General features: G+C 43.3%; 2 protein-coding genes across 3 annotated transcripts; one reads left to right on the plus strand and one right to left on the minus strand.

Annotated features, from left to right (window-relative positions):
- The first annotated feature begins 392 nt into the window (after positions 1 to 392).
- cfap97 (cilia and flagella associated protein 97) lies at positions 393 to 12225 on the plus strand. 2 transcript variants are annotated; one of them, XM_042088778.1, is made up of 7 exons: positions 393 to 662; positions 1270 to 2580; positions 3462 to 3557; positions 3671 to 3697; positions 4025 to 4356; positions 11160 to 11328; positions 11435 to 12225. In XM_042088778.1, the coding sequence occupies exons 2-7, from the start codon at positions 1284 to 1286 to the stop codon at positions 11551 to 11553; spliced, it is 2040 nt and encodes a 679-aa protein (XP_041944712.1). In that variant the 5' UTR covers positions 393 to 662; positions 1270 to 1283; the 3' UTR covers positions 11554 to 12225. The 2 variants fall into 2 exon arrangements, with proteins under 2 accessions (XP_041944712.1, XP_041944723.1); XM_042088789.1 differs by lacking the exon at positions 3671 to 3697.
- A 282-nt stretch (positions 12226 to 12507) lies between these two features.
- slc25a4 (solute carrier family 25 member 4) lies at positions 12508 to 15037 on the minus strand. The gene is made up of 4 exons (XM_042088795.1): positions 14834 to 15037; positions 13658 to 14144; positions 13389 to 13529; positions 12508 to 13121 (listed from the first exon to the last, which is right to left on the minus strand). The coding sequence occupies exons 1-4, from the start codon at positions 14942 to 14944 to the stop codon at positions 12964 to 12966; spliced, it is 897 nt and encodes a 298-aa protein (XP_041944729.1). The 5' UTR covers positions 14945 to 15037; the 3' UTR covers positions 12508 to 12963.
- Between the last annotated feature and the right edge of the window lie 1401 nt (positions 15038 to 16438).

Consider the following 16438-nt stretch of genomic DNA (forward strand, 5'->3'; position numbering starts at 1 on the left):
CCCCTCCTCTGTTCAAACCACAGTGCAAATCGGGTTGGAATCTGATTGTGGGATGGAGTGCCAAAATATTTTATCTCTATCGACATTTTCAGATAAATGAAAAAAGTCATTGTGCGTTTGTGACTGCTGTGTTTTGTGAGTTGTCTGTATCGATAGCTCTTTTTATGTGTGTCGAAGATGAAGAGGCTGGCAGAGAAAATCATAGCGTCAGGAAGATATATTTCCCTCCCAAGAAACTCTTCTTTTAAAAAAAAAAATATGTCCATCATTATTCTAAAATGTTGTTAAATCTTTAGGATCCCTTTAATATTGTAACACGGCTCTGGTGTTAACCAGATGAACCAGCTCCATCTACTGGGTTATTTGGGTAAATCATAGGGCAAACGTGATCTTTAGGAAGTGACGTTGCTTAGTTACCGTGGGTAGAGATGTGTTCAGTTCGCCAGTAGCCAGTTCGCTAACTTCAGGCAATTCTACCAGAGAATGTCTAATAAGGAATTCTACTGTTTGTGCTACTCATGAAAATAATGCTATTTTTTCTTTCTTGGAGAATAACACTTCAAAGAATTTCTAGTTCAAGTGGCACAGCTCGTATACTCAAACACTCGAGCAGTTAAACATCATGGTATCATGGCGTCACATATCTGAAACGTGAATGACAGGTAGGTGCTAACGTTATGATTTTGTGTTCAAGCTAACCGATAAGTTAGCTAATTTTGCCTGCTAACCTAATTGTCCACATAGTGGCATGTGCATAAACACGCTAACGTTAATCACTCTGCTAGTCATTGCTGACTGACGTTTACAGACAAGTTGTATGTGAAATAGTCAGTAGCATCAAGGATGGAAAGCAAGCACAGCTATGACAGCTAAGTTAACATAGCCAAACGTTGAGTGGTCAGGATAGGATGAGGGGCATCTTATTTTGTCAGGATATTTACAGAGTAGAAGCTAGGGCTTCATGACAGCAGGTTAAGAGAGCAACATTGGTGCATAAAATTAGCTTGCTAAGTTATTTCTGCTTTAAGGTGAGCTGAAGCCTCTGCTATTACCATTACATATTGGCAAACGTAATGTTGAGTTAGTTGGGACACTGGTGTTTTAAAAATATATACTGTATACGCATTTCCTTAGGCAACATCATTTTGTTTTGGTGTCAGTCTTACATTTTAACTTTTTTGTAATATGGTATTATGACCGTGTTTGGCTACATTTTGGTGTAAATGACATTGACTGTTCTTGTCTCTCTTTTGTCCACTTGTTGCACAGGAATACTTTAAATAATGTACAGCCCGAAAGAGCTAGAGGGGGAGGTTGACCATTCCTTTTTTGACAGTGACGGTGAAGGTCAAAATCCGAACCATGGGAACTCAGAGAGCATACCGCAAAGTCCGGTGCCTCATGGTGGCAGGTCCTCCAATGAACTTTCAATTAATGATAAAAGGGATGACAATAACTCTCAGGTAGAGGATGCGTCCATTGACCTGAAGGAGATCAGAAAGGCTGGATCAGAAGAGGAGGACTGGAATGGAGTGGAGAAAAGTGCTGTTTCTGACTCACGAAATGAAGAGAAGGATGGTACAACAAAAACAGACCCGGGCGTTGAGATAAGGGGTCATGTGTCCTCAAAAATTTCCTCTGAACAAAGGGCAGCAGATAATATTTTGGCGCATGATGGATGTGGTGAAACAGCTGATGAGGTAAAAGGAGGTAGATCAGTTTTACTGAAAGCTAGTGATGAACACGATGGCTCAAACATTGGAGAAGAGGACAAAAGTCAGGAGCAGAGACAGGGTAGGTCAATAGCAGACACTGGGAGCCTGTGCTCCAGTGTGTCTTCACTTCATTCCGGCAAGGAAAGGGACTCAGAAGACGATAAGCGTCCACGTTCAAGGAGTTCCTCCTGTGGGTCGAGAGTTTCCTCAACAGACGAGAGGGAGCTGGAGGACTTTGATGACCTTGATGATTATGCTCTCAACGATTTCGACGTCAACGCCAATGAGGATGGATACCAGCGGAGCGAAGAGTCAGGGGGCAGCGACGAGGAAAGACCCCCAGAACCCCCACCGCCAAGACATAAGCCCCAGCCATTGCAGGGCACGCCGAGGAAATCTAGTGGAAAATTCCGGAAGCACAGCCCTCGGCCTTCCTCCTCCTCTGAGCTGGAGAGCTCTTGCAGTAGCGACGCAGAGGGCTACGGCTCCTCCTCCTCCGAGCTCTCGCCCCCCAGGAGAGCCCTGGCAGCCCTGGTGACGTCGTCCCCCAGACGGAGGCCCCGGCTGGGCTCAGCGCCCGGCGGAGAGAGGGCCCGCGGCCACGGGAGACCTGCACTGGAGTCAGAGGACACGGTGACTGACGTCACGCCTCTCTCCACCCCTGACATGAGTCCTGCACAGTCCTTCGACCTACCTGTGTTCGCTGTGAAAGCCGATGAGCCAGTAGCAACAACAACAACAACAACAGCAGCAGCAGCAGCAGCACCTGCAGGTGCCGGTGAAAAACCAAAGCAGCACAATGTCACCGTCGACCTGAATGTGACTGCTGACGACAACTTAAAAAAGGAGGATTCAGATCAAGAAGGTGAGTGAATTCCTAGGATTACAGAATTGTGGGTCATGATATTGAAGACTTTCAGGCATTCTCTTTTAAAGAAACCGTATGTTGCACCATTATTTAGAACCCTGTGTTAACCATGTCTGTGTATAAACCAGGGCTGTAGTACTCGAGTCCGGATTCCAGACGTTTCTCTGTGGTCTCAATCATGCCTTGGACCTGCTGGTATTATATTCAAAACAAAATCATTGATTACTGTAAGTGACCTTTTTCAGAAAGAAAATGGAAAAAGGAAAATGATGCACATGATGTCCTGACAGGCTGGAATTAGTGCAACCAGCACAAACACAATGATTAACCATTATGATTTTCCAAAAAAACGACAAACTCTATCGCTCACCACTGCTCAGACTAGTATCTATGCTTACAATGAATGCAGAGCTCAAGTGCCAATTTAAGATTTTAACCTTCTCTTACGTAATATGACGTGTTTGGAGCAGAGAGGCATATTTAGGAGCCTGCTTAAAATGGGTACACTTTCTTCTGAATTACTGTCCATAGGTTTCGTAAAACATATTAATGCGTACATTACATATACATTTTTAAAGACATTTTCAGACAAGGTGAAGTATAAATTCAGTTTTGAAATCAACCTGCAAGTTGCTCTTTAAGTAAGAGATTTTTTTCTCTCTCTGTCTCTTTCATTTTGGATTTTTCATTTTGACTTGGACTTGAATGTCTTTGGACTCCAAGTCGGTCCACTCTAACCTCTTTTGACATTTTACATGGTTTTGGACATTAGACTTGATTGCCGCTAGTATGAACCACAGCTGTGTGTGTGTGTGTGTGTGTACTTGTGCCTGTGCCTTACTCAACTGACTGTTTCTTTTCATTTCCTTTATAAATAGACATTTTTGCCATGGAGACGAAGGAGACCAGTTCCCTGAACCAGAGTGTGAGACTGGAAGATCACGTAGATAAACCCAGGAGCTCTGACCCAGAAGGTGAACAGAAGGCCCCATGGGTAGTGCGTAGGCGCTCATGAAGTAGAAATCATTTGTGCTTGCTTTCCCTACATGCATTCATATGTAATACTGTAGATGGTGCTGTTTTCCAGAGCTGCATACGCATGGGCCTCCATCAGGTATCACATCTCAATCTGTGGAAGTGCCAAAAGTCAACAGCAGTATTTATTTGACTATGGAGACATTTTTATGGTTTGCAGCTCACGCCTCTTATTTTCAAATGCCTTCCTAAACCAGTTAAATCTTAGATGTTTTTTTAGTGTGTGCAGAAAAAGATCTATAACCTATGTGGAACCGAAGATCCTTGATGACTACTTCGCTTCAACCCTCTCTGGTGGAACCTTTATGTGCTCAGCTCTTCTGCTTCTCTCTCTCTCTCTCTCTCTCTCTCTCTCTCTCTCTCTCTCTCTCTCTCTCTCTCTCTCTCTCTCTCTCTCTCTCGGTAGAGCACTCCCAGGTGAGCTCGGCCCGTGATGAGCGCAGCCTGCTCAGCATCGGCAGCTCACAGAGCGACTGTCCCAGCAGCCGGCAGCAGCGCCGCAACTTCAGCTTCCGCAACGACGAGGTGTGGCGCATCGACCGCGAGAACCAGCGGCTGCTGCGGGAGCTGTCACGGCCCTGCCCACGCTCACGCTCTGCCAGCACCAGCGCCGGCTCGGCCCACACTGCGTCCACCTGCGGCCCACGCCGGGCCAGCGGCCCCCCGGCGCCCCCCCGCCTCTACCACAGCGCCATCAACCGCCAGCGAGAGCAGAAGCGCATCGAGAGGGAGAACCTGGTGAGTCTAGAGAGAGGCTGCAAAGTCCTGTAGGCTTAACCTGGTGAGTCTAGAGAGAGGTTGCAAAGTCCTGTAGGCTTATCCTGGTGAGTCTAGAGAGAGGTTGCAAAGTCCTGTAGGCTTATCCTGGTGAGTCTAGAGAGTGGTTGCAAAGTCCTGTAGGCTTAACCTGGTGAGTCTAGAGAGAGGTTGCAAAGTCCTGTAGGCTTATCCTGGTGAGTCTGGAGAGAGGTCGCAAAGTCCTGTAGTCTTAACCTCTTGTGTCTGGAGAGAGGTCGCAAAGTCCTGTAGTTTTAACCTGGTGAGTCTGGAGAGAGGTTGCAAAGCCCTGTAGTTTTAACCTGGTGAGTCTGGAGAGAGGTTGCAAAGCCCTGTAGACTTTTTTTTAACTCGGTGACCAGAAGGCACATGGATCAGTCACATAGGCCTTTAATAAGAGAAAGGTTTAGACATTGCCGCTAATTTTCTTACAGGGAACGTACCAGGATAACTGTCTCTATTTTGGTCTGTGCTGCTGGGGGCTGTTGATAACATGAGCTATGAGACAGACCAATGTCAATGTCATTTTGATCGGCCCTCATTATTGATGCTGTTGGCCCTGTCAGAACCCAGAGGGGTATTTACAGACCACCATGAATGCACTGGCTAATAGATTGATGTTCCAGACTCAGAATGATGAGGCTTTGCTGGAGGCTGTGGTATTTGCAGACCCATCAGGTGTGGTCTGAACGCAGAAGTATTTTCTACAGCATTCACACAGTTTTATTAATTTCTTCTGAATTTGCTTTGAAATTACATAGAGGTCATTCTGTTTGGAGGACAGGAGTCATTTGTTTGTGTTCGAATGACATGTTGAATAAGGTGCTTATTTGTGTGCATCACATTTCCAGAATCATATCTGCAGTAACCTAGAGGTGAGAACCTGGCATGATCTCTCAGCAGTCAGTCTGGCTTCCAATGTCAGTGGCAGTTTCCATTTACTCTTCAGCTTTTCAGGAAGCTGCCTTCTCCACACCGGGCCTGATCTTATGACACTGATGTCAGTGATGACGGCCAGCTCTGAGCAGAGGGCTCGCGCTGTCCCCTTCAGGTCAGGTCCTCATTGAGTTAAGGGGTCAGTGGGGTTTGGACAAGGTGAAGGCATGTGGATGCAGGGTCAAGTCCACCATTCACTGAGGTGTTAAAATCCAGGGATCCACAACTTCTCTTCTGATTTTCTTTTATTGAATAATACAATTATGATTATTAAATATCATACATAATATTATTATTGAAATAGATCTGAGAGTATTTTGATTGGTTGCTTCTGGCTTAAGCACTGGCTTACAAGCTGTCAGAAAATGTAGAAATTCCTCCATTGGATAACAATACAACAATTGTATTGTTATCCTCCTTTGATAATTCATTGATAACCATTGACGGGTGCACAGAATGTTCAGTCGCTCCGTAGGTGCAACAGAAATATGCAGTAGCTCTTGTAGCTCAGTTGGTAAGGCAGGTTGCCAACAACAAACAGCATAGTTTCCATTCCCAGGGAGCCCACTGCTCTAACACAATATGTGCCTGCCTGCACTGTGACGAAAGGTAGCTTCAGTGAAATGTGTTTATGATCTACAAGAGATGATTAGGATCTAATTTATCCTAGCCTTCATAACCACCGCGCCGAACAGTACCTGGTCGCTTAGCTCAGTCGAGTCCTGGTCAGTCGGGTGACGTCGGACAGCCGAGCCAAGAGGGCAGCGCCCAGAGCAGGGAAAGTGACGAGGAGTGAAAGTAGAGATGGCCAGAGAAGCCAGAGGAGACGAACCACAGCAGGTGGAGCGATGGGCTCGGAGACTGGGGTGGGGTGGGATGGGCTCTACGGCACTCTGCTGGTGTCTTGACATTCTAGAGAACTAACCCTTACCCCACAAGATGTCCACACAAAGAGGAAATGACTGCTTTTTACATTGCTGATATGAGTCTGAAGCCTCTTGAAATTGCTCAATAATCAGATAAACCAGTACTTCAAATTCATAATTTAGTTAGCTCTTGGGATATTTTTTTTGTCTATCTTTAGGTGTTGTGGTCTTTGTGGAAAGAGACAGTGTTCAACTGCTTCAGCGCTATGAATTAGCTTAAGCTACCAGCTGTGTTGAGGTCAGTATTAAGTGGAGCTGCAGCTGGTTTAGTCTTTTTTCCTGTTATTGTGTAATGCGGAGTCTGTTCTTAAATCAAGGACACACTGTACCCTGTCTTGAGGGTCCAGCTCACCCCCACTCTTATATACACACACACACACACACACACACACACACACACACACACACACACACACTCACACTCACACTGTCTCTCATCTTCCCTCCCTCTATTCTTAGTTTTAAGGAGTAACCCTATCCTTCATGGGATCATTTTATTCCTCCCTTCACTCCCTCAGTCACTCTCTCCACTCTCCACGTGACAGACATTTACTCTGAGCTGCAAGTTCTGTCTGCCCCCCTCTCAAGACCTCCATTTGTACTACTCATTTCAAACTCTACTTATCATACACACTGGTGTATGTCAGGCTTTTAAAACTCTAATCATACACACTGGTGTATGTCAGACTTTTAAAACTCTACTTATTATACACACTGGTGTATGTCAGGCTTTTAAAACTCTACTTATCATACGCACTGGTGTATGTCAGGCTTTTAAAACTCTACTTATCATACGCACTGGTGTAGGTCAGGCTTTTGTTTTAAAACTCTACTTATCATACACACTGGTGTATGTCAGGCTTTGGTCATTTTCTGATTGGTAAACTAATGATGATGGACTGAACCAGAGTTGTCTAGAACAGAGTTTGTTTTAGCATTTTTTTTGTTTGATTCAAAACATACATATGATGTTGGAAATCTCCACACATATATAAAAAAAAAACATTCACAAGTCACCCCATGACTTTCTTTCTTTTATTGCTTTACCAGTGTAGCTACAGGGGCTCAAATAATATCCCCAACTATGGTATGATGGTAATATTCAGAATGGGTAGTGAAGCTTTATCATTGCATAAGGTCAGTCTAGCCTTGGCCTTACGAAAGAGAATATGTCCCCTTTCACTGTTTTCCACTGTGTCCTTTGCATTTGGGGTTGTGCTGACTAGGATGTTTCCACATGGCAGTCTCCAGCACTACAGTGTGGCATGGCCACTCGTGACATTTTGGTCTATGGCCATCAGCTATTTTTACATGCAAGCCTATGGTTCTCATTCACCTCTGGGCTGCACACCGCTGCATTTACACAGGGTTCTAATGGTTCAGAGGTTTCACACTGTAATATAAATGAATGATTATGAATAAAGGTAAAACCAGAAGATTATTTTAAGCATAAGATTTTCCCCCTGCAGTATTTTTTTTTTTTCAAAAAGTCTTTCTCCATCTTGGAGGTGTGATTGGTAAGGCACATCATGTTCAGTCAGTTGAGAAGGTGAAGTTATGGTGCCCACATGCACAAGCTCAAAGTTAAACAGGGTTATGGCTTTGGCCACCATCAGACTACCTATCGTGGAAAACAAATTCAGTTCAGTACTGAATTACAATAAAATTATATCACCCTAAATTATATCTTTAGGGTGATATAGTGCATCATCTGATTACTATATACAGCCCTCTTTCCAAAACAGTTGGTACATTGTACAAAAATGTCAATAAAAACACAATGCTATGATTTGCGAAACATGCAAACCCTTTATTTAATTTTGAACAGTACAAAGTGAACATCTATCTATAAATTACAGGAACGTCTGTCTGTCTGTGTGCCAGTGTGTGTGTGTCTGTGTGTTATACGCATATCTGTTGAACCGTTCATTCATTTCAAACTTCCCAGGTGTCTTGCTACGGACATGGGTAAGTGCAGTGCCAAGTTTGACGTTGTTTGGAATAGAAATGCGAAAAATATTGTTAAATATATCAGTAAAAGAAGCGCACATTGGCTTTCTCCGCTCTACTGTATCCACTCCCCCCTCTCACACAGCACTGTAGGCTCGCATATCTGTCAAACTGTTAGTCCAATTGATTTCATTGAATACTTAGCTGGAATGAAGTTTTTTCCCATCATCCTATTTTTAAAGCAGGCATCCCTGCGGGCATGTAATTGGGCTACGGGTTTTCTACAGGCATGTTTGGGCGGGCACTGCACTAGTATACATAATGTCCCATTCTTGTTTTTCTTGTTTTTCATGCAACCCTAAATTTGTCAGATTTGGACTCCAGCCAGAGCGCTTTTACAGACTCATGCTACAGTAATATGTGCACAATGCATTTTGCAAATATTCAAGGACTTCCCCGAAAAAGTCATTGTCTGGATAGCAGTCTATATGTTGCTCAAAACCTGTGTCATTCCGAATGAATTGTGTCTTTCCAGATGTCCACGCCATAACCATAAATGCTCCCCCATACCATTATCAAATGCTGGGTTTTGAACTGTGCACTGATAATAAGTTGGACAATCTCTATCTTTAGTCTGGAGGATGTGGAGTCAATGATGTCCAAAAAGAATTAACTTTTGGATTGGTCTGACCACAGGACAGTTTTCAATGCTTTTCCAGCCATCTTAAATGACCTCAGGCTCAGAGAATACGGCAGCATTTGTTGATCATGTTTAAAGGTACACTATGCAAAATGTTTACCTTAATATAACCTCTATGAAGCCAATTTGATGATAAACAAACTTGTAATACCGGAATAGTTCTCCTAGCATAGCCATAGATAGAGCATAGCCGTAGCGGGTCGCTGCCGAGAGAACTAGCAACTGCAATTGCCGACCCGAAGACATCTCGCTAGAATCGTGAAACAATACCTTGTCAGTAAATACCGCTCTTTGGAGATAGTGTACAGGGGGAACAAGCCATGAGAAGCAGGCTATTTACAATGGTAAAGTAAAATATAAATATATCATGACTAGGGGGAGCTCTTGAGTCACCAAAAATACCTGAAACTTCATATTATGCCTTTACAGTTTTTCTCAGTCTCTTTGGTACATTTCCTTGAATCCTCCTCGACATTTGCAAAACAGTAAGTGCATTTCTCAAAATCGTACAAATAGCAAAACACCATGGATTACCTGTAAAAGCCACTCTCTTGCTCAAAATCCGTAGTTCATCTCTCAAAAGTAAATATCTGTGTCAATGAACATGTCAGTGCCATCAGAATGACAAGTCCTTGTGTCATTATGTACGTAAAAGACAGTCAAATTGTCAAGCTTAGTCATGTTGTCAATATAACTGTATTCTGGAGGAATGTTCTGATGCAAACTATGGCTAAAGTTTTGATGACAAGTACAGTACTGTAAATTGTAGATTACACCTTAGTGTATGTGGTAGTTTGATTGCAAGAGACTGGACGAGATTCCCATTTACGCTTTTACTGTCTGTACTGTAATTTGTTGACAGACCATGTTATTGTGATACAGAAAGGAAAAGACAGCACATACTGTAGCACAAAGGGGAAAAAAGTAGAAATGCTCTGGCTATATATATACTTGCCAGTTGATGGTTCATGAGATGCACCTTTGTTAGAGAAAGTCAAGATTCACCTGGGAGCAATTTACCAATACAGGAAAGATTTAGAAAAAAGTCTGAGCGACTGAGAAAAACTGTAAATATGGTCTCTTATTTGCATGGTAGTTTTAACCAGCATTTGTGGATGGGGCACCAAACTGTTTTCATAGGCAAATTGTTGCCAAACGTTTTCCTGAGCCCATGCAATGGTTTTCATTACAAAATCAGGTCTGTTTTTTAATGCAATGCTATATGAGGCTCTAAAGATCACAACCATTTCATATTGTTTTTCAGCCCTGTCCAATAAATGCAGAGCTTTTTCTTGATTCTCTGAATATTGTTCTAATATCATGTGCCTCTCTGGCATGCCCAATTCATTTCATACCCAATCATGTCGCCAGTTGACCTAATTAGTTGTAAAATGTTCCTCCTTATGTTAACTTTACCAGCCTTTTGTTGCCCCTGTCCCTGTCATCAAAATGAGTTTACATTTTTCATAAAATAGTCAAATTTGACCCCAGCTGTGGCGCAACTAGCTGGGGCACCTGCACCGTACGCCGACGACCCGGGTTCGATTCCCTCCCCGTGGTCTTTTCCAGATCCCACCCTGACTCTCTCTCCCACTCGCTTCCTGTCATTCTCCACTGTCCTGTTCTTTTTGCGAAGTAATATAGGTTTACGTGATTTGCAGATCACCAAATTCTGTTTTTATTGACATTTTACACAGCGTCCCAACATTTTTGCTAATGGGGTTGTATGAAATCCCATTGTACACAAAGACCCGATTCATTTATTTTCTATTTATGAACACATTAAACCGATCGAGGCGACAACAAATGTATGTAGCTGCTTTCACAGTTCTCTAATCGACACTGAGAATGTATATAAGTTTATAAGTTATTACTGCATTACTGCTCTTCATAGGTTTCATAGAGGGAGGGAGTAAGGTATTGTAATTTGGTCCGTGTGTGTGTTTGTGTCCGTGTGTCCATTCATCTTAAATACGGGTTCAATTTACTCTAAAGTTTCAGACAATATCTTGGTCCTCCTACGTGGTCATGGGTCACAATATCTTGGTCCTCCTACGTGATCATGGGTCACAATATCTTGGTCCTCCTACGTGATCATGTAGATTTAGATTAGGATCTGCATGCTAGAATTTGATTTCACTTTCCTTAACATTGGGGAGATAGGACTGAGGTTCAGAAGCCACCTGACTGCTCTTGTCAGTATAAAGCTCTTGTAACAGTGATTTGTTCTGCGCTCCACTGTTTGCCTGCAGGCCTTCCTGAAGAGACTGGAGTCAGTGAAGCCCAGCAAAGGCATAACACGGACAGAGCAGTTGGCAGACTATCAGCGCCAAGCCAGATACCTGTGCACCCCCCTCCCGACCTCTACCATCGAGGACTTCCACTCCAAACTAGAGACGTCTGTCTCCAAAAGTTCACAAGGTATATATTCTAGAATAGTTGTGCTCCTGTTAGTCAGTGCGTGTGAGCCTTTATTTCCTGAGCCTATATCTCATACCTGTCCTGTTACCTGCCTCTGCCGTCACAGGGGGGAGCAGCAGGCCTTACAGTGCAGGCGTGCGCCTGGGCCCCAGGCCTGGCTCTCGCCCTTCCCCTGCCCCCACCAAGCCCAGCCGCAGCACCACCCCTCGGCCTGCCTGGTCCTGAGGGGACAGTGGCCAGCCGCCAAATGTCCACTGGGTGAAATGAGTTCACCATGCCAAACCCTCCTAGACCATCGCAAGGTCAGGAAGTTACCAGGGTAGATGTCAGCTTGTGCCACTGGTCTTAAATGTTGGGATCACAATACCATTCCATCAGTTTACAATCCTACTTAGTTCAGTTGAATTATTATTGACTTTCTTGGTTTAAAATATGTGTACCGTAATATTGCCATTAACAGAGTAACGCTCAGTTGGTTTGATGTCCTATGTTTTTTTCCCGTAGAATTTACCACATGTGAGCCTCTGTAGAAATCTGTATGGTGAATCATCTAGGAAAATCCAATCAAACTAGTGCTCTGTATTTGCATGTGCACCAATGCATTGCTTCAGGTGTCATAAGCCTTCTATCTGCAGCTTCGTAAGTGGTACCAATATGTCACTCACACAGCCTCTGTATCTTGGTGTCAAAAGCTAATCGCCACTCTTTTTGCCCCATTTTGTACAGATGTAATTTGAAAAGACAGATATATAAATTAATATTTATGTACATCGTGTTGGTACATATGACCAACAAATCAGTAACCATGGGTGAAAGTGGAAACAGATTTTATATTGTGCACCTGTGAGTTGTATTGTTTTTCATTTTTATTCAATAATAAAGCTTCTTGTTGCTTTATCCAAGTGTGGAAGATTTTAAATAACACTCAACCTGTTATCTCTACTCTGTTGTGTCAGCGGATATCAATAGTGTGTTGACAGCATCTACTGGCAGAGGTTCTAAAGATGTGCTCTTGTCAGTTAATGGCAGGTGCCTTTATCATCACCACAGCCCTTATCCATGCCATTAGATGTGTCACTATTACTTAGAGATGATGAGATGTTGCGATATTTCTGGTACTGATTAATGATGCCAGTTAGATTTGGTGAAAACGTAACAAATAGAGCCAGAGAATAGCAGTAAGATGTATTGTTTAGGTTTATTCTTATTAAAAGAACATTCAGGTGTAATACACCACAATAAATACTAGGCCTTCAATACAGGGTCTCATCGCTTGAAGGAAATTCTGTTTATGGGACAAAAGAGCAACCAAAAACATTTCAGGCAATGTTTCACTGGAGCATAAATTTGCAGTTAATTGTGGGAATAAATAAATTTAGCTTCCAATCAGGACTTGTGGTGCCCTAGACTGAAAGATTGACTGAGCTCCTTACAGTTGGCTGGCAGGTAGGATATATATATATATATACACACATAGAGGTTTCAGGGGAGACACGCCCCACTCATAGCCAGTGACCCAAAGGCTCAACAAAATACACATCTACCCCAGAATCATACCCAGTTGGAGTCAATCATACACTTAAGACATAGATGGCGTTAAAAAGGTTTCCTTTAACAGAAGGGTGCTTAGAATGTTTATACGACTTTCTTGATCTCGTCGTACAGGACCAACACGAATGCGCCACCCGCGCCTCTGATCACGTTGGACCACGCGCCCTTGAAGAAGGCTTTGGCACCCTCATCCTTGGTGATCTTCTTCCAGCAGTCGATTGTGCCCGAGTACATGATATCAGCTGATGGAAGGAACAAATATAACGAGTGTTAATTCAAAAACGTATTTAGTGTGCGTAATTTCCTGAGTAAGTTTAATACCGAGAACACTTATTTCGTGTGCGTAATTTCCCTGCGTACATTTAATGCAGAGAACGCTTATTTCCTGTGTGCGTAATTTCCATGTGTAAATTTAATTTCAGACAACATAGCAGGAGAATTCTTGGTTTCCATTGTTTGGCAGTTGGCTTTGTCCACCTACATATGACGTTTGCTCTGTCAGGACTTACCTCCTTTACGTCCAGACTGCATCATCATACGACGTCTGACTGTGTCGAAGGGATATGAAATGATACCAGCGGCCGCGGTGACAGTCTGAGCAATCATCCAGGTGATGACGATGTGTGTGTTCTTAGGGTCTGGCAGCATACCTGTAAAAAGATGTTGAGTAAAATAATTTGGACATGCTCCTGCTTCTGGATAACCAGCGCTTAATACTTGAAGAACTGACCATGTCAAATGTTGTGGTTATCTGTATATTGGCCTGGCGCACTCTTACCCTTAGCTGTGTCGAAGCAACCGAAGTAGGCTGCTCTGTAGATGATGATGCCCTGCACGGACACATTGAACCCTTGGTAGAGGCCTCTGAGACCATCGGACTTGAAAATCTTGGCAATGCAGTTGCCCAGACCGGTAAACTCTCTCTCTGCTCCGCTTTTACCGATGTCAGCGGCGAGCCTGGTTCTGGCGAAGTCAAGGGGGTAGACGAAGCAAAGGGAAGTGGCACCGGCTGCTCCTCCAGATGCGAGGTTACCAGCGAACCAGCGCCAGAACTGTGTCTTCTGATCAATGCCACCCAGGAAAATCTTCTTGTATTTGTCCTTGAAGGCAAAGTTGAGGGCCTGGGTAGGGAAGTACCTGATGACGTTGGCCAGGTTGCCTCTCCAGAAGGACAAGAAACCCTGCTCTTTGGGGATTCTGACCACACAGTCCACAATACCTTTATATTGCATATCTGCTGTGATTTGTTTGCTGGCATGTTGTACCTGCACAGTAGAACAAAAAATGGGGGCAGAAACAATGGAAAAGCTTTACGTATTGTGATGAAGGAGAGTTATACCAACAAACTCAGTGCGTTCTATTACAAATGCCTGTAGTAAAGCGCTGGTACAGACCACGTGCAGCAATCCTTAAGCTGCACTTGTTCGCAGGGTGAAAGTATTAAATTGCATGCCTATGGTTATTTATAGAAACAAACTTACACCAAATATCACAGCTCTTTGCAATCACGTTTTACAGATTCCACATGGATGTCTGAACTTAGAAAGACTTTTCAATATGCCTTGAAATATCAAAATCGAGACCTCAAACAACAGTGCAGTGTAAATCCATGCAAACAAATAGGACGAAACCGTGCACCACAATAAGACATCACGTTTTTATTTAAATACGTGTTATATAATACAATACCGAAACACAGAGACATCATTATTTCCTCACATTATGCATGACACCTGATAACAATAGCACCTTGGATAGCGACCAGATTCAGCACCTCGAAGATGTCCAAATAGAGATGGCACGCGCGTATGAAAGTTACAACTCTACCCACCAACAGCTTTGTTGTTAGAATGATTGCATGCATGGCTGTAGTTACTTTAGCTTCGCATGAATGTAATATCTACCACCAGCTAATTTGGCAAGAATTGTACATAGAGAAAAACTACAGTCTTACCTGCAGCAGAAGTTTTACTCTCTCGATAGGGGCAACGGCGGTCTTGGAGATGGCAGCGGCGACACCACCCGCCAAGAAATCCTTCATGAAACTAACCACAGCGTCCGACATGACTGCTGGATGCTCCTCACCTTAAGGTCAAGATAAGAATATGCCTCCGCTAACGGACCCTTAAGGAAACCCAACGCCCCTTCAAGTGGACGAGTGCTGGTTTTCGCTCTTAATATATATCCCCTTTCTATCGCGAGATGATAGAATGATGGATATGAGGGCGACCGAACAGAAAGTTGTGCTTGAATAAATATCCCAGGTTAGAGTTCAAGTCCCTCGCCATGTTAAAAAAAAGAGGAACTCGGGGAAAGGTACTGGGGGCGTTTAAAGGACAAATAAACATTTTCCCACTCATTCTTGTCATTAATGATAGGCTAGATTTCTTTTTTCTCTATCCACTTTAACGCTAAGAAACCAATGTACAAAAATTGATTCACTTGATAAAGTTAATTGCGCTTGGAAGTTTATCATTCAAAGTGTCACAATGAAGTTAAGGTAACACAGACATTGTATGAAAATTGATTCTTGACTTGGCCAATGTAATTGCACATCAATAACATCAAGTAGACTACGTTCTTAACATCATTATTAACAACAAATGGTTTTGGGATAGCCAATCTAACAACTGGATAGCGTTCAACCTTGGGCCGGGCCTCGGGCCTTAACTGAATCAATTGAATTGTGGATTTTTTTTTTACACTAATTGCCAATGTGATCAAAATGTGGTCATCTGAAATCTTCTACTGGACCTGTCATAAGAATTGAATTGTGCATTGTTGAATAACATGTTTTGATAGAGATGTCTCCAAATGTTCATGACGCTTTTAACAGAGACTCCTGGAGTCCATATCATTGTTTATTCGAGATGCTCTATGCTAAATGGTAACCCACATTATCTCACTGTATGTGGCCAAGCTCATTGTGTTTGGACAATAACAAATGCGTCACCACTGACGTATATACCGCAGGTACTCTCCAATTTCTCGAGATGGGTCACTCAGTTATAGCCTGACACTCCAAATGCGTCCAGTAAAGGAGAATGAAACTAGAGTCGTAAAGCCTCTGGGTTCCAAGGTGTTGCTGCTTGTGTAACAGTGCTATAGCACTGTATTTTCACATCGAGTTATTTTCCCGCATGTAACCAACCAAGCTATTATGGCAGTATGATTTGCTAGCATTCTTGCACATTATTCGTTTTCCAGAACAAGGCGAAACGATTGGGTCTGTTGCCCCGCTACAGTAGCAGGCTCTCTTCAGTCACTAGTGTTAATAGCCGTCTCCAAAACAATGACTCTCTACACTTACTCTGCAATAAAAAGGCTGAGCCAACTGCACTATTGTTCAGATAGACTACCTCAATGTCCTCTTGGGCTTGAAACTCCGACCTGGCATTTCTGCAACATAAATTACGTTATATTGATTGAGTCAACTTCTAGGCTATGCCACCATAAGTCAGTTCTGAGCGAGCGCGCACAGAGTGAGAAAGAGAATGTTGCAGAATATGTAGGCCTAGTCTCAACTTGCCATAGATGTCACCAAGGGTCCATTTTTCAT

This window comes from Alosa sapidissima, chromosome 1 (assembly GCF_018492685.1).
Source record: "Alosa sapidissima isolate fAloSap1 chromosome 1, fAloSap1.pri, whole genome shotgun sequence".
Taxonomy (NCBI): Eukaryota; Metazoa; Chordata; class Actinopteri; order Clupeiformes; family Clupeidae; genus Alosa; species Alosa sapidissima.